This window comes from Macaca nemestrina, chromosome 7, assembly GCF_043159975.1.
Source record: "Macaca nemestrina isolate mMacNem1 chromosome 7, mMacNem.hap1, whole genome shotgun sequence".
In the NCBI taxonomy this organism is placed as follows: domain Eukaryota; kingdom Metazoa; phylum Chordata; class Mammalia; order Primates; family Cercopithecidae; genus Macaca; species Macaca nemestrina.
Genome location: NC_092131.1, coordinates 169751393 through 169773372, shown reverse-complemented (window position 1 = coordinate 169773372; position 21980 = coordinate 169751393). Strand labels below are relative to the sequence as shown.

General features: G+C 51.0%; 1 protein-coding gene and 1 pseudogene across 1 annotated transcript; one reads left to right on the top strand and one right to left on the bottom strand.

The window, feature by feature from the left end:
* The first annotated feature begins 1003 nt into the window (after positions 1-1003).
* LOC139355491 (golgin subfamily A member 6-like protein 25) lies at positions 1004-9999 on the top strand. The gene is made up of 9 exons (XM_071067186.1): positions 1004-1233; positions 2890-3018; positions 4106-4156; positions 4245-4338; positions 4434-4540; positions 5925-5983; positions 6313-6454; positions 6780-8732; positions 9390-9999. The coding sequence occupies exons 1-9, from the start codon at positions 1150-1152 to the stop codon at positions 9450-9452; spliced, it is 2682 nt and encodes an 893-aa protein (XP_070923287.1). The 5' UTR covers positions 1004-1149; the 3' UTR covers positions 9453-9999.
* Positions 10000-13408: 3409 nt separating this feature from the next.
* LOC139364032 (YLP motif-containing protein 1-like) lies at positions 13409-21420 on the bottom strand (annotated as a pseudogene).
* Between the last annotated feature and the right edge of the window lie 560 nt (positions 21421-21980).

Below are 21980 nucleotides of genomic sequence, written 5' to 3'. Positions count from 1 at the left end.
TCAAGTGAGAAATTCAGTTTCATTTTCAGGGATTAGAGAGGCCAGGTGATTCTAGAAAAATAGGATTTAGTGATTAACCTCATGAGAGTAGGAGTTACTTATGTCCTTTTTCACTCCCCCATCACTTAGCATTTAGCCTTGCTTTAGAGGGTCCTGTATTTGTTTTAAACTTGTAAAGAACTTTGAGTGCTTATTAAATGGAAAGCTTTCCGTGTGTGTGTGTGCGTGTGTGTGTGTGTGCGTGTGTGTGTGTGTGTGTGTGTATGTGTGTGTGTGTCCGTGTGTGTGTGTGTGTGTGTGTGTGTGTGTATGTATGTATTTAGAGACAGAGTCTTGTTCTGTAGCCCAGGCTGAAGTGTAGTGGCATGATTTTGGCTCACTGCAACCTCTGCCTCCCAGGTTCAAGGGATTCTCCTGCCTCAGCCTCCCAAGTAGCTGGGATTACAGACACCTGCCACCATGCCCAGCTAGTTTTGTATTTTTAATAGAGACAGGGTTTCATCATGTTAGCCAAGCTGATTTTGAACTCCTGAACTCAGGTGACCCACCCACCCCAGCATCCCAAAGTGCTGGGATTGCAGGCGTGAGCCACCACACCTGGCTCACAAGCTTTATGTTTTTAAAGATATTAGACATGTTTCTTGTTTTCTTTTTTGTTGTTTTGTTTTGTATTTTTAGAAAAACAAAAAACCCTTAACAATAATGTAGGAGAATAAGAGAAAGGTTTTCCAAAAAAGAGAAATCATTGTGATTATTTATCTTAGTGGAATGTTGGATAATATAGTCTGCTTTATCAATCATCAAGCACACTATAAAATTTCCATTTTAATAGGATTTGTACCTCAATTGAGGTAATCCAGTTTTAAAGTCTTGAAAGTGAAAGCCAGCCCCGCCCCTCTCCTGGAGTGGGCGGGGACAGAGGTTACATGGCGGCTTTCCTTGTGACATCACAGGTTCTTCAGGACAGGCTGCTGTCTGGCCACGCCTCCTTTCCCTTGCATCTTTCCATTGACCAATAGGCTTGAAGCATTAAGGTCACGCCCCATTCTGCATTCTAGTGTGGCCCTGGTTACGCCTCCTCTGGCTCAGTCACACAGCTACCTGGTAGGTGACTGGAGGTGTATAGTTGTCCTCGCCTGGATTGTGCTGATGTGGCCCCAACCCCACCGCCCTACCCATCCCATGATGTCCAAAGAGACCCGACCGATCAAATTGGCCAAGGCCAAGGAAAAGGTAAAACGCACCAGGTTGTGGCACCCCAACCCAGCCCCAGGCGCCCTCTGACAGTCAAGCTGCTGCCAGAGTCTGTGCCACTGCTGAGGCACACTAGGCTGGGAACCCCCCAGTGCCCCTGGGCTCCCCACACCAAAATCTTGTGAGCCAGCCCAACCCCCTCGTGAGTCCTGCCTCTGCCCTCACCAGCCACCCCAGGGTGACTTTGAGCTGGTGACTCCCAGGGCTTCCCACTCCATACTCTGCCCTTACCTCCTGCTACCCCAAACCCGACCTTCTTGGGCTCTTTGGGCTCACGTCTCCAAGGACCTGGGTGCCCTAGAACCTGCCCTCACCAGTTGTCCCCTGGTCACTTTGGACAGGTGACTCCTGGGGCTCCCCGCTCCATACTCGGCCCTCACCTCCCGCCACCCAAAGCCTGACCTCCCTGGGCTCTTTGGGCTTGCATCTCCAAGGACCTGGGTCCCAATCCTGTGACCCCCCCTCCCCAATCTCAAAGCGGCAACTTGGGCATTGCACTCCTGTGTCCCCCCCACCACTCCACCGAGGAGTGGAATGTAGTGATGTCGCAGTCCCCCTAGGAACTGTCATTACTGCCACGAGACCGGTCTTTGGTTTTAGGACCCAGTCTCCTAAGTGTTCTTGCCCATTTCTGGTTCCTCTGGTTGTAGCACAGGTTTCCAGCTGGAAGGAGATTGGGGACTGTGGGACGTAGGAGAGAGAGGTTTCAGGCTGCCTTACTTCCTTAACACAGACGCTGACAGTGTGAAAAGCCTTCACCTCCCCCATGAGCTCAACACATTGACGGTGTCTCTGGGTGGCAACGGGAGAACGGGTTTAGTTTGATTTTCTCCCAGGCTTCTACTCTCCAGAGAGACTCGAACATTGTTTCTGAGTTCTCCACCTCAGACTTGAATTCTGCATTGTTCTGGGACCAGAGTGCCCCTCAGTCAGTGGTTGCTGGAGTGAGATCTGCCTTATCTTCTGTGGAACAGATCTTGGGAAACTGAACTTGACAGCTTGAATCTTCCTCATCTCATCTCCACCTGGGGTACTTTGAGTGCCACAGGATAAATATGGGGCATCTTTCTGAAGCATCAGTTTCCTTTGAGTCTACTGAGAAACAAAACATTAATGTACTTAGGGGTGACTGTCACATAAATTTAGAAGAATATACAAGACTTCTCTCTGAAATGAGGGTTGGGTTGTCCTCTTTGTGTTAAGTTCCCAGGTTTCACAGAAAGGCTGCCTTCTGCCATGAGCATACATTAATATAAACGTTTGAGAGGTAGTGGTGCACTTCTTCACACTAACAGACGTGTGAGGGTGTATGACTCTAAACCACACGGTGTACAGTGCCTGCCTATGTAATATTTGCTTTTCTGCCTTTGCCTCTGGTTTCGGTCCCTGGCAGCTGCTGACTTGTGGCAAAATCCCAGAGCTCAGAGTCAGAAGACTGAGTTTCAGTTCCATTAGTGCCTTCTGTTCAGCCATGGTATCAATCCCTCTCAGTCACTGATTGTGACAACACTTCCTACAGTTGTTGGTGGCATTAAATCAGATGGTGCATAAGAGTATTTTGTAGAAACTGTAAAGCAGGATGTGACTGTAGGAGTTTCTAGTTCTCATGAGTATCACTGCTCTTCCTTTCCACAGTTGAGAGACTACCATCCCCAGGCCAACCCTAGTGTTGGTACAGGAGCAAGCGACACCAAAAAGAAGAACATAAATAATGGTGCTAACCCTGACACAACCACTTCTGGTGGTTGCCACTCACCTGAGGATGTGAGTCTTGGCTGGGAGGCTCCTGGGGACAGAGGGCCCAAGGGGTGGTGGAGGGTAATTGTTAAGATTGTGGAAGAACTCCCAGGCACTGCTTAAGAATTCTGGGTTTGAATCCTCTCCATCTGCTGGGGATATGATAGAGGGCAAATTCCTTGAGCTCTTTGGGCCTCTCTTTTCACATCTGTAAAATAGGAGTGGTGTGGTTTTACCTACATTGGTGAAGTTTAAATGAGATTTATCATTGTTGTTTTTATGTTAATCCCTAGTCCACGGCCTGCTATAAACTCTCCTTCTCGGGCTTGCATTTCCTGGGGTAGAGTTAGAGAGTATCAGAGGTGTCTGTTAGCTCTGAGAGTCCGAGAGTTAAAGGCCCACTAGAATGGAAACCTCAGGACCGAGGGTTCCTATCTGCCTTTTCCGTCCTATGTCCGCGCTGTGAAGAACTGTCCCTGGCCCGTATGTGCTCAGTCAATGTTTGTTGAATGAATGCACCTTTCTAAATCACAAGCTGGCAGAAGGGTGGGCTCTTCTCACACTCCATCTCTGAAGGTTTCTGTGACTGTCTTTTTGAGAGAATCTAGTTTCAGACTTTGAGTTCTGTGGCTGTGGGCAAAAACCAACAAAGACTCAAGTCCTTTTACTTTGGGAGTTGAGGAGAGTTTACCAGTTCGTGTTCCCATTGGGTCTGAGAACTACCTTTAAAATCCATCCCTGGCCCCTGCCTACTGCTTCCTGGCCTGGGGAATAGAGTTGAAGGGGCCACCCTCAGTCACCTTCCTTTGACTCTCCCCACAGAAACAACAGAACCGAGCCCAGCTAGAAGAAGTAACGTGATTTCTTTGTTTGCTCACATGACTGCTGGGTTTGGAGGACACTCAGCCATAGAGGCCCCAGTCTTGTCTCACCCACTCCCAGCCTGGGGAAGAAGGCTCACCCCCCAGATTCCACCCTGTCCCCACAGGGTCCCTGATAACCTGGTCCCATGGGTGGGCCTGTCCTGGGGCAGTGGTGCCCTTCTGGGGGCATGTCTCTTGCTGTGCCATCTCTGCCTCCCCCTAGTAAGAGCTCTGCCTTCCTCTTTCTATAGGAAAAGAAGGCAAGCCACCAACATCAGGAAGCCCTAAGGAGGGAGCTAGAGGTGAGTGGAGGGTGTGAAGTTCCCTCCTGTCCTCTGGAGAAGGTTTCTTTGCTTCTCTTTCAGCACTCGCTTGTCTTTTCTCCCAAAGGCCCAGGATCACACCATACGAATCCTTACATGTGAGAAAACTGAGCTTCAGACGGCACTCTATTACAGCCAGCGTGCTGTCCAGCAGTTGGAAGGTGGGAATCTGGCACCCGGTCATCCTTCAACCTGGCACTTTGACAGGCCTTTAGGGGGAATCTTTTGGGCCGCATCTGAATGTCTCTCATTCCAGGAGAGTGCAGGCATCTGGTCGGCCGCCTGCATGATTCATGGAATTTTGCAAGACATTTAGAGTGGGATCTCTCTGCTGTTGCTACACAGAAGAAGAAGGCTGACAGGGTGAGTCCAACCACCTGCCCCATCCCCTGGGAACCCGGCTTCACAGATGGAGGAGTGAGCCTAAAAGTCCCTTCTGCAGGATGGAGTGTCCTGCCCAGAAAACAGCATGGCCATTTCTTGCTGCTTTTGTGTGTGGTGGTTAGAGGCTGACAGGGGCTGAGTCGGCTGCTGTGGGTGAGTTGGGGGGCGCCGTGGGCAGTGAGCACTGGACATAGAGCTCGCAGGCCAAGTGCCCGCCCTGCCCATATTTCACTGTGGCCTTGGCCAAGTCCCAAGTGGCGGTTAGGATACTGGTACCATAAAGGTACAGAAGAGTAGCTTGAGTATGTTATTATTTGTGTTGAGAGAGGGAACACGTATGTGTGTGTATGTATTATGGGAATATACAATAAACATGTTTGTAAGGATCATAAACATCTCAGGAGAGAGGAACAGTGTTGGGGGGAGATATTTCCCTTCTGTACTTTCTGAGTTTTGGACGATTCGAATGTATCATCCGTTCAAAATGTCAACAAATGATTAATTTCCTCCTTCTTATCTTTGCCCCTACCCCCAGTGAAAGAATGGACTTAGAGAATCAGATATACCTGGGTGTTGAAATCCCAGCTCTACGTGATCTTAGGCAAGCACTTAACCCTTAATACCCCATGTTTTTCATCTATACGATAGAGGTAATAATGGTAACCGTCTCCTGTGGAGGTTGTGAGGATGAAATGGGATTGTTAGTGCAGTGCCTGGTGAAGCAGTCAGTAAAGGTTCCAACAGTGGTAGTAGTAACAGTAAGAACAATAGCAATACCATCTGATGTCTCTGGGCCCCTGCTAGCCAGCTAGGAATTCAGTCTCTTTCCCTGTCCCTTCCACCTTTACTGAGTTCTTTGAAAGACAAATGAGGGCCAGGTGCTCTGGCTCATGCCTGTAATGCCAGCACTTTGGGAGGCCGAGGCTGGTGGATCACCTGAGGTTGGGAGTTCCAGACTACACTGACGGACATGGAGAAACCCCATCTCTACTAAAAATACAAAGTTAGCCGAGTGTGCTGGCACATGCCTATAATCCCAGCTAATCGGGAGGCTGAGGCAGGAGAATTGCTTGAACCCGGAAGGCGGAGGTTGTGGTGAGCTGAGATTGCGCCATTGCACTCCAGTCAGGGCAACAAGAGTCAAACTCTGCCTGAAGAAAAAGAAAAAGTAAGAAAGAAAGAAACAAAACAAAACAAAAAAGAAAACCAAAGGAGACCCTGGGCTTGGAAGTGCCTTGAGAGCATGTCAGGTGTGACTGGGAGTGGGGAGTGGTGTGTGGAGTGGTCACGGTGGCTGTTGTTCCTGGTCGGCCAGCCGCTCCTCTGCCTGCTCTATCCTGACTTCACCTTTCTCTATTTGCAGTACATCGAGGAGTTAACAAAGGAGAGGGACGCCCTGAGTCTGGAACTGTACAGGAACACGTAGGATGGGGGACGGTGGGATGGGAGGTCTTGGGGCTCTTAGCGTGGGGGGTGTGCTGGGAGGTGGGGGTACAGGTGAGCATGGTGAGAGGCTCATACAGGTTTTCATGTGTGCACAGGGAAGCTCTAGTGCCGGCTGTGCCACTGACTCATGGGGTAGCCTCAGGCAACTCATGTCTTCTCTCTGGCCTGCCACCTGGGGCTTTAAATTCCTGGGGTCCCATCCAATGCCACGGTTCTGTGGTTGTGGGGTGAAAGCAGAGGGTTGATCACCAAAGCAGTCCTTTCTGTTCTTCGTTCATTCCTTTATCTACTGCCTCTGGTCATAGCATAACCGATGATGAGCTGAAGGAGAAAAATGCCGAACTACAAGAAAAACTTCGACTTGTAGAATCTGAGAAGTCTGAGATCCAGCTCAATGTAAAGGAGCTAGAAAGGAAGCTGGAGAAGGCCAAGCTCCTGCTGCCACAGGCAAGCAGCTACAGCCCCGGGGGTTTTGGGATCCCCGTCCGGCTGGGACCATGGTCTAGGGATCATGCAGGGTATGGGGAGGCTCCAGTCAAGAGCTAGAAAATTTGGGTCCTTGTTCTGGTCCCACCATAGAATCCTCTAGAGTGTGCTAAAAATGTACAAAGTGGGGCCCTGCCTGGGGAATCAGAATCTCAGAGTTAGGGCTTAAGAATATATATTTTAAAGGATCATGGGTGAAAACCATTGTTTGATAGATTACATTTATGTGACTATCCCATGAGTCTGTTTCCTTCTGAGGTTCAAACCAACACTTTCACTGTTCCAGCATCAGCTGCAGGAGGAGGCTGACCACCTGGGTAAGGAGCTGCAGAGTGTGTCCGCGAAGCTCCAAGCCCAGGTGGAAGAGAACAAGTTGTGGAACCGCCTGTACCAGCAACAGGAAGAGAAGATGTGGAGGCAGGAAGAGAAGATACAGGAGCAGGAAGAGAAGATACGGGAGCAGGAGGAGAAGAGGCAAGAGCAGGAGAAGGAGATGTGGAAGCAGGAGGAGAAGATAAAGGAGCAGGAGGAGAAGATACGGGAGCAGGAGGAGAAGATACATGAGCAGGAGGAGAAGACACGGGAGCAGGAGAAGAAGAGGCAGGAGCAGGAGAAGAAGATGTGGAGGCAGGAGAAGATGCATGAGAAGGAGGAGAAGATGCATGAGCAGGAGGAGAAGATACGGGAGCAGGAGAAGAGGAGGCAGGAGCAGGAAGAGAACATTTGGAGGCAAGAGGAGAAGATACGGGAGCAGGAGGAGAAGATGCATGATCAGGAGGAGAAGATAAGGGAGCAGGAGAAGAAGATGCACAAGCAGGAGGAGAAGATACCAGAGCAGAAGAAGAAGAGGCAAGAGCAGGAGAAGAAGATGTGGAGGCAGGAGAAGAAGACACGGGAGCAGGAGGAGAAGATGCACAATCAGGAGGAGAAGATACGAGAGCAGGAGGAGAAGATGCATGAGCAGGAGAAGATACATGAGCAGGAGGAGACCATAAGGGAGCAGGAGGAGAAGATGCACAAGCAGGAAGAGAAGATACGGGAGCAGGAGAAGAAGAGGCAGGAGCAGGAGGAGAAGATGTGGAGGCAGGAGGAGAAGATACGGGAGCAGGAGGAGAAGATGCATGAGCAGGAGGAGAAGATAAGGAAGCAGGAGGAGAAGATACACAAGCAGGAGGAGAAGATACGGGAGCAGGAGAAGAAGAGGCAGGAGCAGGAAGAGAAGATGTGGAGGCAGGAGGAGAAGATACGGGAGCAGGAGGAGAAGATGCACAAGCAGGAGGAGAAGATACAGGAGCAGAAGAAGAAGATACAAGAGCAGGAGAAGAAGAGGCAGGAGCAGGAGGAGAAGATTTGGAGGCAGGAGGAGAAGATGCATGAGCAGGAGGAGAAGACACAGGAGAAGGAGGAGAAGAGGCGGGAGCAGGAAGAGAAGATGTGGGAGCAGGCGGAGAAGATTTGGAGGCAGGAGGAGAAGATGCATGAGCAGGAGGAGAAGATACAGGAGCAGGAACAGAAGATACGGGAGCAGGAGGAGAAGATACGGGAGCAGGAGATGTGGAGGCAGGAGGAGAAGATACAGGAGCAGAAGGAGAATATGCACAATCAGGAGGAGAAGATACGGGAGCAGGAGGATAAGATACACAAGCAGGAGGAGAATATATGGGAGCAGGAGAAGAAGAGGCAGCAGCAGGAGGAGAAGATGCGGAGGCAAGAGGAGAAGCTACGGGAGCAGGAGGAGAAGATATGGAGGCAGGAGGAGAAGATACGGGAGCAGAAGGAGATAATACGGGAGCAGGATGAGGTGATGCGGGAGCAGGAGGAGAAGATGTGTGAGCAGGAGGAGAAGCTGGGGAAGAAAGAGGATATGCTGTGGGAGCAGGAGGAGAAGATGTGTGAGCAGGAGGAGAAGCTGGGGGAGAAGGAGGATATGCTGCGGGAGCAGGAAGAAAAGCTGTGGGAGCAGGAGAAGAAGATGTGGGAGCAGGAGGAAAAGATGTGGAGGCAAGAGAAGAAGCTAGGGGAGCAGGAGGAGAAGATGTGGAGGCAGGAGGAGATGATGCGGGAGCAGGAGAAGAAGATGTGGGAGCAGGAGGAGAAGATGTGGAAGCAGGAGGAGATGATACGGGAGAAGGAGCAAAAGATACGTGAGCAGGAGGAGAAGATGCGGAGGCAGGAGGAGAAGATGCGGGAGCAGGAAACGAGGCTGTGGCAGCAGGAGGAGAAGATGCAGAAGCAGGAGGTGAGGCTGCAGGAGCTGGAGGAGAGGCTGGGGGAGCTGGGGCGGAAGGCCGAGCTTTGGGGGAGCAGGCGGAGGTGGTTGCAAACCCTGGAGATCATACAGAACGACCTCACCACAACTTAGCAGATGGTGGTTGGCTCCCTCTGCTTTTCCACCAGTCTGTGGCCTACAGCTTCAATGGTGGGAAGAAGGGTGTGAGATTTGAGGCTGGGGAGGGAGGCATGGGCCTCTAGGCAAGGGAGGCAGTCACTTACGCCTGGAGGAAGGGGCCAGGGGCCAGGGGCCTGGACAGATAACAGAGACCCACTGTGCCCTCGCCACCCTGTTTATGGGCCCAGAATCTGGAAGCCAGCCACTGCCTACCCTGACGCCCATCCTGCAGGTGGAGCTGAAGAGCCAAGAGGCTCAGAGTCTGCAGCAGCAGCGAGACCATTCCCTGGGTCCCCTGCAGCAGTACGTGGCCGCCTATCAGCAGCTGGCCTCTGAGAAGGAGGCTCTGCCCAGCTGCAGCAGCAGGAAGCTCAGGGCAAAGCGGTGGCCGAGGTGGCCCCCCAATAGTTGCAGGAGACCCAGTTGAGGGAGTTGATGAGGGTGAGGCCCCGAGGGGGATGACCTGGCAGCCTCCGTGCCTTCTCACTCTCTTTTCTGGCCCCTTAGGAGCACCTGGAAGCTGCCATCTACCGAGCACATGACAAGAAGGCAAAAACAATAAACATGTAAAACCCGGCAGCAAGGCCTGGAGAAGAGTCAGCTGCCATGTGACTGTTTAGAATATAGTCTGAGCCTAAACCTGAAAAAAAAAAAAAAGAAAAATTATTTATTTTAAATTGTGGCAAAATATTGGTCAGGCACAGTGGTTCATGCCTGTAATCCCAGCAATTTGGGAGACTGAGGTGAATGGACCACCTGAGGTCAGGAGTTCCAGACCAGCCTGGCCAATACAAAAATTAGCCGGGCATGGTGGCGCATGCCTGTAATCCCAGCTACTTGGGAGGCTGAGGCAGGAGAATCGCTCGAACCCGGGAGGCAGAGGTTGCAGTGAGCTGAGATCGTGCCACTGCACTCAAGCCTGGGTGACAGAGCGAGACTCCGTCTCCAAAAAAATAAAAAAAAAAAATTAATAACAAAAAAAAACTTTCTTCCTTATCTTCCTTACATGTATGTTCCTATTGGTTTTTTTCTCGTATGTTTCTATTGGTTTTTTTCTTGTTCTTCCTCATTTAGTCTTGTCTTGTCTTATGGCGTTGCTAGTAAACTTTTATCTGCCTCCAGAGAGTATTGACTTTGACTTTATGGCACACAATTGGAGTAAGCGCAGATCACCTTCGTGTAGTTTGGGACTAAGCTGGTTCAAAGCAGGCTTTAGTTTTTGTGACGGCTGGTCTATTTTTTATTCATTTGGACTCCTAGGGGTGGCCCTTCCAGGGTCCCCACCAAGGTCCCATCTCCTTACTGGGACCCAAATTCTCATGAGGTCATTTCAGCCCTGTGAGTGCCACACATTCAGCTAGGCTCTCCAGCCTCTTAACCACCACTTCAGACTCAGTTTCTTAACCTCTTAGCCCTCTACTGTTCACCAATCACCAAGTGTCGGAAAAGCAGTACAGACTGTCAGGGTCACCTCCTAGGCCTGGTCACTCAAGTTGTGACTGAGGTCTCCAATTACCTTCAAACAGTTGTTTTTGGTGGTGGGGGCACATTTTTGTCCAGTTTCTCTAACTTCTTTTGTGGGGCGGCTAATCTATAACAAGCTACTCTGCCTTTAGTGAAAGTTGAGAACCTTCATCTGTCTGTTTTTTTTTTTTCTTTTGAGATGGAGTCTCGCTCTGTTGCCCAGGCTCCAGTACAGTGGCGTGATCTCTGCTCACTGTAACCTCCGCCTACTGGGTTCAAGCAATTCTCCTGCCTCAGCCTCCCGAGCAGCTGGGACTACAGGCCTGTGTCCCCATGCCTGGCTAATTTTTATATTTTTAATAAAGACAGGATTTAACCATGTTTTCCAGGCTGCTCTCGAGCTCCTGACTCAGGTGATCTACCCGCCTCGGCCTCCCAAAGTGCTGGGATTACAGGCGTGAGCCACTGCGTCTGGCCCATCTCTCTTTTAAAAAATGTTTTTAATTTGAGGTATAATTTATATTCAGTGAAATGCACAGATCTGGTATATATTTTGATGAATTTCAACAAATGCATTACCCATGTATCCCACCTCCTTTGAAGATATAGAACATTCCTATCATCCAGAAGGTTCTCCTGTGCTTTAACCCTGTCCGGCACTCCCCCAGCAGCTGATGAACCTGCTGACGACATTGGTACAGGATTCTGGCCTCCCCAAAAGAGCTGCTTTGACAAGCCTGCTTGCCTTACCCAGCACTAAGTCCCTGCCTGCTCTCTCAAAATTTCCATCTTTAAACTGGTTGTACCTATAACCCTCCCTGGTCAAGTCAGTAGATAAACCCTGAAAATAAACACCCCTTCCTGGCCCAGCAGCTACAACCTAATCTTTCCTGTAACCCCAAACTATCAGACATGTCACTCGCCTGCTGGTTCACCCTCACTAGGGTGGCAGGTGCACCGGAGCAGCTGGGCTCACCTGTTAAGCAAGAGGCCAATAGCTGGACAGTGACACTCAGACCCCAGCCTGGGTGAGCCTGGCTGAAAGCCCCCTTCTTTCCGGTCCGACTGTGGAGGGGCGGCGGGGAGCATCCACAACTCTACTGCGCTCCACATCCTTCAGCTGTGCTTCCTCCTGGGAGACGGAGCTGTTCATTCATTTGGCCAAAGCCTTCTTGAGGGCTGTAGGTTTGACAGGCTGGGTGTGTGGGGGCCACCGTGCTAGAGAGAGAAGCTGGTGTGTCAGAAGGCAGCCACCTGGCCAGAGGAGAGTCAACCCCCTTGGTGACCTCCTTCCCCTGGCTGGACACAGTGCCCTGCACTCTCCACATGTGACTGCTCCCCTCAGAGCCGCTTCCAGGGGAGGGGTAAAAACCCTGTGGGTGGGGATACTGTGTTAGTTTACAGTGGGCCATGGCTCCCTCTGACATCTCCAACTCAGAGGCAGTGGAGAGAAGATGAGAAATTCCCTACACCTCCTCCCTCAGCACCTACCTCTGCACACATCCACATATAGAGACCCCGATGGTGGTCCCTGGGAGTGCTGCCATCTGTGCCTCCTTTCCATGCCTGCAGCAGCCATACCCACTCTCCAGACCCTCACCCACCTGGCTCAGTAGAGGCTGCACTGCCTGGGGTCCTGCCCCTACACCTGGGCCTCTGTACCCATCAATTCCCCCAGTCTGGTTCTTATTTCCCCCAACAACTAGGGAGCCTGTAAGGTCACCTGCTGAGCAAGCTGGGGGAGAGAGTAGGACGGGGCTGGGAGGATGAGGAGGAGAAGCTTATGGTCGTGCTGGAGACTCAGCGGAGCAGAGTCTATGCAGGCCCATTGGCTGCCTAGCCAGTGGTGACCCCGCTCCCACCCTCACTTCTTTTTTGTTAACAAAACCGTGGACTCATTAAATATTGGACACCTATAAACCTCATGGACCCTCCTCCAGCCTCCCCGCCATGCATTGGTGAGTCTAAGTCAACTCTAGTCATTTCATTCCTCTGGACACTGATTGCCTGGGGCTTGGGCATGAGCTGCTTCTTCACCTGAGCCTGAGCCACAGATGTCCTCTGCACCTACTAACTGATGCACTGGGCCAGGGAGAGCTCCGTATCGATGGAGATGAGCTGTGAGGAGCTGGTGGCTGGGTGGATCAGGATGTTGTAATGGGTTTTGTTCAGAGGGTCGTCCATCAGCTTCTGCTCAGCATGGGCCACGCGGCAGTCCCCTGGCTAAGAAAACAGACATGCTGGGCCCTTGTGCAACTGTCCCCCACTGCAGCTGACAGCTACAAAGTGGGAACTGAGAGAGCCAGGAGCACAGGCACCCCGAGGGCCGGCTGAAGCAGTGAAGGTGCTGGGGTTCTGGCTCTCCCTGGGGACTTCAAATGACATTCATGAATGGTTATTCATTCATGAATAGTTATTCATTCATGAATAGCTCAGTTACCTCCTCCCATGCCACACCTCTTCCTCCTCCTCCTCCCTCAATCAGTGAACAGCATCCCACGCTCTACACATCTGATATGAAACTGGGTGTCTCTTCCAGACTCCTCCATCGGTTCATCCAAGTGGCCACCAAGTCCTGTCTGTCCTCCCATCTCCACGGCTACAGCCATGTCCCTGCCTCCCCTGCCCCGTCCACCTTCTGTTCTCTCCACCTGCACTCTGTCCCCGCCATCCATGTGGCATACAGTGGCAGACTGGTCTTTCTACAGCACACTGGACTAGCGCCCTTCCCTGCCCACAGCTCTCAGAGCTGGAGGTGGAGTTGAAACTCATGGTTTGACATTCAGAGCTCTTTCCCCCTCGGCACTGGCTTCTCCAGAGCGCTCACAGTGCGGGGCAGGAGCCCCTGACTCAAATGTGGGTTTGGTGCTGAACTGGGTCTGAGGTGGTGCTTTCCCTAAGAAGAGACAGGACTGACATGGGGAGATGTTCTGGGTTCAGAGTTAGACCCACAGAGTGCAAGGTTTCTCCGAGACACCAAATGGAGGGTCCAGCTGGCAGCTGGCTCCTGGTCTGGAGCTTCAAGGAGAGGTGTCAGCTCAGAGCCACATTCAATAGCCAGCTTAAATGCAGCCTCCTGCAGGGAGCCCCTGGAGCTTTCACAGTCTCAGATCTGTCCCTCTGTGTACCCCAGAGCCCTTGCCAAGTGGCGTTTGGTTCTTCATGTCATCTCCCTCCCATGTCTGGGAGTAAAGGTGAGGTGCAGGGACTTGAGCTTGTGTACTCTGGTGTCTTAATGGAGAATGTGTCAAGTAGAGTGGAGGCGGCTTGGAAAGAGGGAGACTCAGAGGAGAATGAAGGACACATGACCAGGCGAGCCTGGGAGCAGGAAAAGAGATGAGCGTGAGTAGAGGAAACTGCTGGGGCAGGGGAGCGGTTGGGAGGATCAGGGAATGAGGGGGCTGGAGAGGTGGGGGTAGGGATGCTGGCAAGGGGCTGCCTGGCTCGCCAGGCTCAGGAGTCAGTTACATCCTCCCACAAGGGCCAGCTCACCTGGTCGCCCCAAAGCCCTCCCTCTGTGGGTGGGCCCAGAGGGCCCAGAGCACGGATGACCCAACTGAGCAGGACTGAGGCGGACTCAGGTGGGTGCTGGGCTGGACTCCTGGCTGTGGGGAGCAGCCGCCACCCTGCCTACTGCGTCCACTTTCCAACTCGCTGTCTATCTGAACAGATGCAATATTGGGCACCTTGTGAAACGTGCTCCTGGTGCACCTGCTGCCTGCTGCCCCTCCTGCAGAGTGCCTGGGCTCTCCACAGGGGATTCCTGTGAAGGCTTGGCCTAGATTCTGAGTCCTGCCTCTCACACCCGGGGCTGCTACCCCAGAGGCCAGCTGCTTGAGTACCCTGGAAGCCTGTCTGTAGCCCGGGCTACAGCTGGGTCCATCCCACAGCCCTTCATTAGTGCATCTATTTGGACTGACTGCTCATTTCGTAGAGAGGGGTATGTCTTGCCTCAGCCCATCTGGCATGTCCAAGGCAGCTGTGGGGACAGAATCTGCAGCTCCCGGGCCCCAGCCCTGCAATAGTAGGAGAGGCTGGACCCACATCTCTGAAGTCCCCCCGGGCTGGTGCGAGCAGGTTCCCAAGTCCAGGCCTGCTCTGCAGGCTGTGGGGCTCATGCGCCAACTCTGAGCCCACCTGATGTGCTCAGGTTGCTCACCTTTGGGCCTGTCCTGCCTCTCAGGCATTCAGCTGACCCTGAGGGCCTCTCCCTCATCTTGACCACCAGCTACGGGCTCTGACTTACAGGTTCCCAGAACCTTAGACCATTTGCCGCCTGCCCCCCCGCCCCGCCCCGCCCGCCACATTTCTCAGCTGAGGAAACTGAGACCAGAGAGGGGAAGCAACTTTCTCAAGGACCCCCAGCAAGTCAGAGGCAGAACCGGGTCTAGGAACCTCTTCTCGAAAGAGATTCTCCCTGTCCCCTGAGCCTTTTTTAGTGCCTCATGAACTTCCCTGTAAGGAGACTGCCCCGCCGAGGCTGGAAATGGTGCTGTCCAGGGCGGTGTGTGCCCGTGATTGTGCCTGTGTTTGTACTTGTGAGTGGGTATGGGGGTGGGGATGAGGAGTGGGAATAAATGGCAGGGATGCTGCGGCTGGAATGCACTCCGCCTCACCCCAAAAAGGGGCGCAGGAGAGCCCAGCCAAGCACAGCACATGCTTCACCTGGAATCTGCGGAATGACTGGGAGGCCGGCTGGGCTCAGAAGACAAGGAACAGGCCTTTCCCCACAGATGACAGGGAGGCCCAGGATGGGTGGAAGCTTCTGCTGCAGCTTTGGGGGTCACATCCCAGCCCACGGGCTGACAGTTAAGCAGAGAAGCCGCATCTAGGGGTCAGTCATGATCCAGTGATTCTGATGAGGAGGGGTCCCCACCAGCCTCTGTCCAGGGTCTTGTCTGGAAAAACTGCTCCCTGGCAGAAATGGGCTGATAATTTGAAAGGAAGCCATAGCTGAAATTCTAAACTGTGTGAGTGTGTGTCTAGTTTGAAAAAGCATATCCGACTTCAACATTTATATTGAAAAAATGGAAAGCTATTCCCCTTGTTTTGGAATACAAACTACAGAAAGCAACAGTTCACAGAATCTTATTGGAAAGGTCAGATTCTGCATCTGGAAAGGCACAGTGACTTTCAACTGGGGTGTGTGTCCTTCACTGAGGAAGGGAAGGTGAGATTTATGTTTAGTAAAAGGCAGCTATGAATTTACCTTTTATAAAGAACTTGCCACATACTATGAGTGCTTTTTCAATCATGTCAGAATCACCCGGATGCCTGTGTAAATTCAAGTTCCCAGGCTTCATTCCCAGAGACTCTGGTCCTGTGAGCCTAGGGTGGGGCCCGGAAATCTCTATGGGGTGGTGCAGGCTGCCCCAGGACCACACCTAAGAAACACTGCAACTGCCCCACACACACATCCAAGTCCCCAAATACGTAGGCAGGCATCTCATCTCCATAGAACAGATAGGGAAACTGAGGTCCAGAGTGGGGAAAGAAATGGCACAGGGTCACCCAGCAAGTAGTAGCAGAGCCACGACACACCCACTGCCTGCGGACACCATCTCTGATGACAGCTCCACCTCCCTTCAGGAACCTTGCCCACCCCCACCCCTACCTCCTGCTGCCCCTATGGTGGGTCTCTGTCCAAGGAAGATGTAGCCCTGGTCCTCTAGGCTGATTGGGGCTCAGAGAAAAAGCTTGGCCCAGAGTGTAGGAGCTAGAAGGGTCCTTGGAATTCAGGCGGGGAAATTGAGGCCCAAAGAAGGCAGTCCTCACATTTCAACTCTGGAGAAGGTCTGGGTCTCCTTCCTGAGTGGTAGGTTTGACTTCACCAGCCCGGCCCTCAGTCAAGCTGGCTGTCCAGGCCCACCACACCTCGGGGTGGGTGACCAGAGGCGGTGGTGCCATAAAACACGTTTCCTGGGAGATCCACCCCCAAAGCTCAAAACATTCCAGGGCTGGTGATTTGGGCACGCCCCCTTCCCTCTCAGCCCGGTTTCCCCATCTCTACAATAGCTGTGTTGGAGGAGACTTCTCTCTGAGACTGAGCTGCAGATGTTCTCCCGGGTGCCTACACCGCCCAGGTTGCCGGCTCCTCTGTGCCCACTCTTCAAGACAGTCAGCTCTTAGGTGAGAAAGGAGCCTCGGCCCTATCAGGAGTGGGGGCCGGTGCAGCGCCAGCCTCCCAGACTGCTGGGGATGACCCGGGCTGCCTGCAAAACTGGTGCCATCCAGCACCGCTGCCCAGGCCACAGACACCCACCAGGGAAGGTGGCCCTGGCCCTTACAGTGGCTCTGAGAAGAGGAAGCCCCAGTCCAAACCTCGTGGAGCCACCCACACCTTCCCTCAGCCCAAAGAGGCTTTTAGGAAAATGAATCATGTCAAGTTCATACCCATGGGGTTGCTGACAGAAAGGACAGCGTGGGGTGAGCTGGTGCGAGGGAGGGCTGCTCGGTGCAGACTTTGCAGGGAGGGCACTTAGGAAAAGGGACTGCAATCTGAGAGGGTGAGTAGCTCAGGGTTAAGGGGAGGGGATAGAGCTGGAGTGAGCTGGCCTCATCCTCCCCCTTGGGCCTTCCAGCCTGGGCTCAGGTGATTCAAGGGAGCAAACACCTCCTTTTCCCGACCAGGGAGTTCTCGCCACATTTTGGAATCGGTACCATTCCCTTGGGGGCTGGGGGACAGCCCCCACCTTCCGACCTGGCTGGAACTGCTGCCTCCATTCTGGATCCAAAAGGGCACCTGGCAGCTTCTCCATCTCCCTCCCAGTCCAGCCCCCCCTCCTCCCCAGTGAGGGCCCCAACAGCAAATCTGACAACTGGAGGAACAAGGCAGGAAGGGCAGGGTCTGAGGGAGTGACCACCTTCAAAGAGCAGCTCGGCCACCTTCTCTCCAGGACTCTCAGGCTTGCTTTCATATCGCTCCCTCGACATCCTTTTGCTATAATCTGGCATGTAGACAGACAGATGGTCTTTAAAAACAACAACACTGTTGACGTGGAGCAGACACCCCCTTTGGGATGGTTTGGAGAAGTTAGGGTTGAGGGCATCCTCTCTTCTGCAACCTGCAGCAGTGATAGGTGAGATATAGAAAGTAAATAAAGGCCGGGCGTGGTGACTCACGCCTGTAATCCCAGCACTTTGGGACGCCGAGGTAGGCAGATCACCTGAGGTCAGGAATTCGACACCAGCCTGGCCAACATGGTGAAAATCCGTCTTTACTAAAATTACAAAAATTAGCCAGGCATAGTGGCGCACGCCTGTAGTTCCAGCTACTCAGGAGGCTGAGGCAGGGGAATCACTTGAACCCGGGAGGCTGAGGTTGCAGTGAATGGCGATCTCATCACTGCATTCCAGCCGGGGTGACAGAGTGAGACTCCATCTCAATAAATAAAAATAAAAAAGTAAGTAAATAAAAAAGACATACCGAGTCTGAAAAATAAGTTAATGTTTATCTCCATGAACGAAAAGCAGAAAAGAAATGCAAAGTGGCTGGAGGCTGAAGAGCCTGGACCCTGCTGGGCATTGGAAACCGAAGACAGTGGCAGGTCCTTTGGGATAAAGGGACCAAATGACTCCTAGCTGGAAGCTGGGAGCTTGGGTGGACCCCAGTACTTGAAAGCATGCTGAGCAGGTGCGGTGGTTCATGCCGGTAATCCCAGCACTTTGGGAGGCTGAGGTGGGCCGATCACCTGAGCTCAAGAGTTGGAGACCAGCCTGGCCAACATGGTGAAACTCTGTCTATACTAAAAATACAAAAAAGTTAGCCACGTGTGGTGGCAGGCACCTGTAATCCCAGCTACTTGGGAGGCTGAGGCAGGAGAATCCCTTGAACCCTGGAGGCAGAGGTTGCAGTGAGCTGAGATCACACCACTACACTCAAGTCTGAGCGACAAGACTCCATCTCAAAAACAAAACAAAACAAAACAAAAAAACAAGGGTGCTGGAGGGTGGGGGAGTCTGCTCTGATCTGTGGTCTGTATCTCTGGCTTTATGGGATGTATACCTCCCCAATATCCCCAGGACAGGAGCTTGTAAATGCCGTAAAACCTGAAGGCCACTGCAAAACTGTTGACATCAGGCTAGCAAAAGGTGATAGGATGAAATAGGTTTTTTTAAATAAAGGAAAAAGAAGAGTGATCTAATTATCTATCGAGAATAATATAATCTTGGTACGAAACTGGAACAAGGATGTACAAGGACAGTTCATGGTAGAACAGTCTGAATGACGAGTCTTTGTCACAGGGCGAGGGCACAGGGCAGTGCTTAGTGCTCGGCCTCTGGAGCCAGGCAATCCGGATTTGTACTCCTGCTGCCACTGCTTATCTCCCCTGTGACCTCAGGGAAAATGACTTGCCTTCACTGTGCCTTAACTCCCTCGTAGATAAAGGGGGAAATAACCTTTACAATAAGCCTTCTAGGATGAAATGAAATAACTCAAGGAAACTAACTTAACAATACCCAGAACATAGAAAAGCAAATAGATGTTAGCTATTACTAACTTTTATGAACATGAATTCCAAAATTTTAAATAAAATAATACCAAGTCGAATACGGCAATGTACACACACAAACACAAATAATGCATTGTGGTGAATTAGGTTTTATTACAATAATGCAAGGGCACAGTCAACATCAGATAATGCACTATTAGCAAGCCAGCTTCCTTTTTTTTAAAGACAAGGTCTCACTGTCACCCAGGCTGGGGTGCGGTGTCAACATCTTGGCTCACTGCAACCTCCACCTCCCCAGCTCAAGCAATCCTCCCCACAGCCTTCCAAAGTGCTGAGGTTAGAGGTGTGCGCCACCACACCTGGCCCTCTCTTCTTTAATGTAAAGCAATTATCATACTTAATAATAAAATTTGGGAAGCACTTTCCATCAAAGTTAGGACGTAGACAAGGGTACCTTCTATCACTGTCTCTACTGAACATGCCACTGGAGGTCCTAGGTAATGTGTTAGGCTAATACATGAAATTGCCATTTTTTTTTTAGGTTATGGAGTGCAGTGGAGTGCAGTGGCACAGCATCAGAAATGTATGTCATTCAACCTATAACAGAAATAAATCGGCCGGGCGAGATGGCTCATGCCTGTAATCCCAGCACTTTGGGAGGCCAAGACAGGCAGATCACCTGAGGTCAGGAGTTGGAGACAGCCTGGCCAAAATGATGAAACCCCATCTCTACTAAAAAAAAATACAAAAATTATCCAGGTGTGGAGGCAGGTGCCTGTAATCCCGGCTACTCAGGAGGCTGAGGCAGGAGAATCGCTTGAACTCGGGAGGTGGAGGTTGCAGTGACCCAAGATTGTTCCACTGCACTCCAGCCTGGGAAATAGAGCCAGGCTCTGTCTCAAAAAAAAAAAAAAAAAAAAGAAAGAAAGAAAAAGAAAAAGAAAAAAGAAAGAAAAAAAAAGAAAGAAAGAAATGAAGAAAATAAAATTTTTAACCTGGAAAGAAAAAAACTACCTGTATTTTCAGACCATATGATTGTCTACACAGAAAATCCAGAAGAATATACAGATACATTATTAAGGCTAGTAAGAGAGTTAGCAAGGTTGTTGAATTCAAGATCAACTTAAAAAAAACTATTAGCGTTCCTATACATCAGTAATAACAAATTAGAAAATACAATAGAAAAAGAGATTCTATTCATAATAGCAACAAAACCCTGACAATATATCTAGCAAAATATACACAAGGCCTTTCATGAAGAGTATTGCCATAACCTGAATGTGTCTCCCAAAATTCATGTGTTAAAACTTAATTCCCAAGATGACAGTACTAAGAAGTGGGGCCTTTAAGAAGTGATTAAGACATAAGGGCAAGCCCTCATGCATGAGATTAGTGCCTTATAAAAGGGCTTGGGGGTGGTGGTAAGTCTGTCCCTTCTGCCTCATGGGAACATAGCATTTGTCTGCTCCAGAGGAAGCAGCGTTCAAGGTACCATCCTGGAAGCAGAGACCAGGCCCTCACTAGACACTGTATCTGCTGGAATCTTGATCTTGTTCTTCCCAACCTCCAGAACTGAGAAAATAAACTTCTGCTCTGTGTGAATCACCCAGTCTCAGGTGTTTTGGTATAGCACTACAAAGGGACTAAGACAAATATAGGCCGGGCGCGGTGGCTCAAGCCTGTAATCCCAGCACTTTGGGAGGCCGAGACGGGCGGATCACGAGGTCAGGAGATCGAGACCATCCTGGCTAACACGGTGAAACCCCGTCTCTACTAAAAAATACAAAAAACGAGCCGGGCGAGGTGGCAGGCGCCTGCAGTCCCAGCTACTTGGGAGGCTGAGGCAGGAGAATGGCGTGAACCTGGGAGGCGGAGCTTGCAGTGAGCTGAGATCCGGCCACTGCACTCCAGCCTGGGCGACAGAGCGAGACTCCGTCTCAAAAAAAAAAAAAAAAAAAGACAAATATAAAACTTTCCCAGGGACTTAAAGAAAAAACTGACTAAACTGAAATATATGCCATATATATTATGAATCGTAGGACTCAATGCTATAAACATACTGCTTCTCAACAAATTAATCTATAAATTAAATAAATTCCCACACAAATCCCAATAGAATTTTTTTGTGGAACTTGACAGGCTGATCCTAAAATTCATGTAGTCATTGAGGAGCCAAGAATAGTGTAGCAGGGCTGGCAGGCATGGTGGCTCACTCCTGTAATCCCAGCACTTTGGGAGGCCAAGGTGGGCAGGTCACCTGAGGTCGAGTTGGAGACCAGCCTAGCCAACATGGTGAAACCCCATCTGTACTAAAAATATAAAAATTAGCTGGGCATGGTGGTGCGTGCCTGTGGTCCCATCTACTCAGGAGGCTGAGGCAGGAGAATTGCTCAAACCAGAGAGGTGGAGGTGGTAGTGAACTGAGATCGTGCAATTGCATTCTAGCCTGGGCAATAGAGTGAGGCTTTTTCTCAAGAAAAAAAAAAGAGGAATATCTAGGGTTGTCCCTAGTTACCTGGTGCATGGCCCTGGGATGATAAGGGTAGATGGACAGTGGCAGCCTTTGCTGTTTGGAGGCAGCTGTGCCCATCCACAGTGTCACTGGCCAGGTCCAGGTCCATTCCGCCTGTGCACAGCAAGTCCATCACTGTGACACAGGTTTTGCAAAAGAAAAAAGATAGATTCACAAGACCGCCAAGTGAGGAGGCGGGAGAAGAGCTCTCAAATCCACCTCCTGAAGATGAAGCTGAGGGCTGTTTCTAGGTTAGGAAAGCGTGATGTCTAAGATGTCAGGGGAGGTGATTGGCAGTGGGGAAAAATGAAATAATAGGTTCATTTTGTGCAAGTGTCATCAGGCTTCTTGGCATTTCATAGGACATAAGTACAGAAAATGGTGGCATTAGCATGATCTGAAGGTGGAGTGTTGGGCTCTGAAGGTGGAGTTTTGGACCCTCTGATGTCAGGATGGACCTTTTCTCAGGCACATGCATGGGTCCAGTTGAAGGGTCAGTGGTCTCAACCAGTTTGAATTGGACAGGAGTTGACCCAAGTCCTGAAATACAATGGAAGCACCATGACCATTGTGACCTATGAATGTTATCTATAATGTAGCCAGTGAAGGTTGAGTTTCAGGGTTTAGTGTACCGTGGCCTTTGGGTTCATGGAAAAGGGAAACAAAAAA

Coding starts and splice junctions, on each gene's coding strand:
- LOC139355491 (XM_071067186.1), top strand. CDS start 1,150: ATGTGGCCCCAACCCCACCGCCCTACCCATCCCATGATGTCCAAAGAG. Junction 3,019..4,105: donor GTTGCCACTCACCTGAGGAT/GTGAGTCTTGGC, acceptor CTCTTTCTATAG/GAAAAGAAGGCAAGCCACCA. Junction 4,339..4,433: donor TGCTGTCCAGCAGTTGGAAG/GTGGGAATCTGG, acceptor CTCTCATTCCAG/GAGAGTGCAGGCATCTGGTC.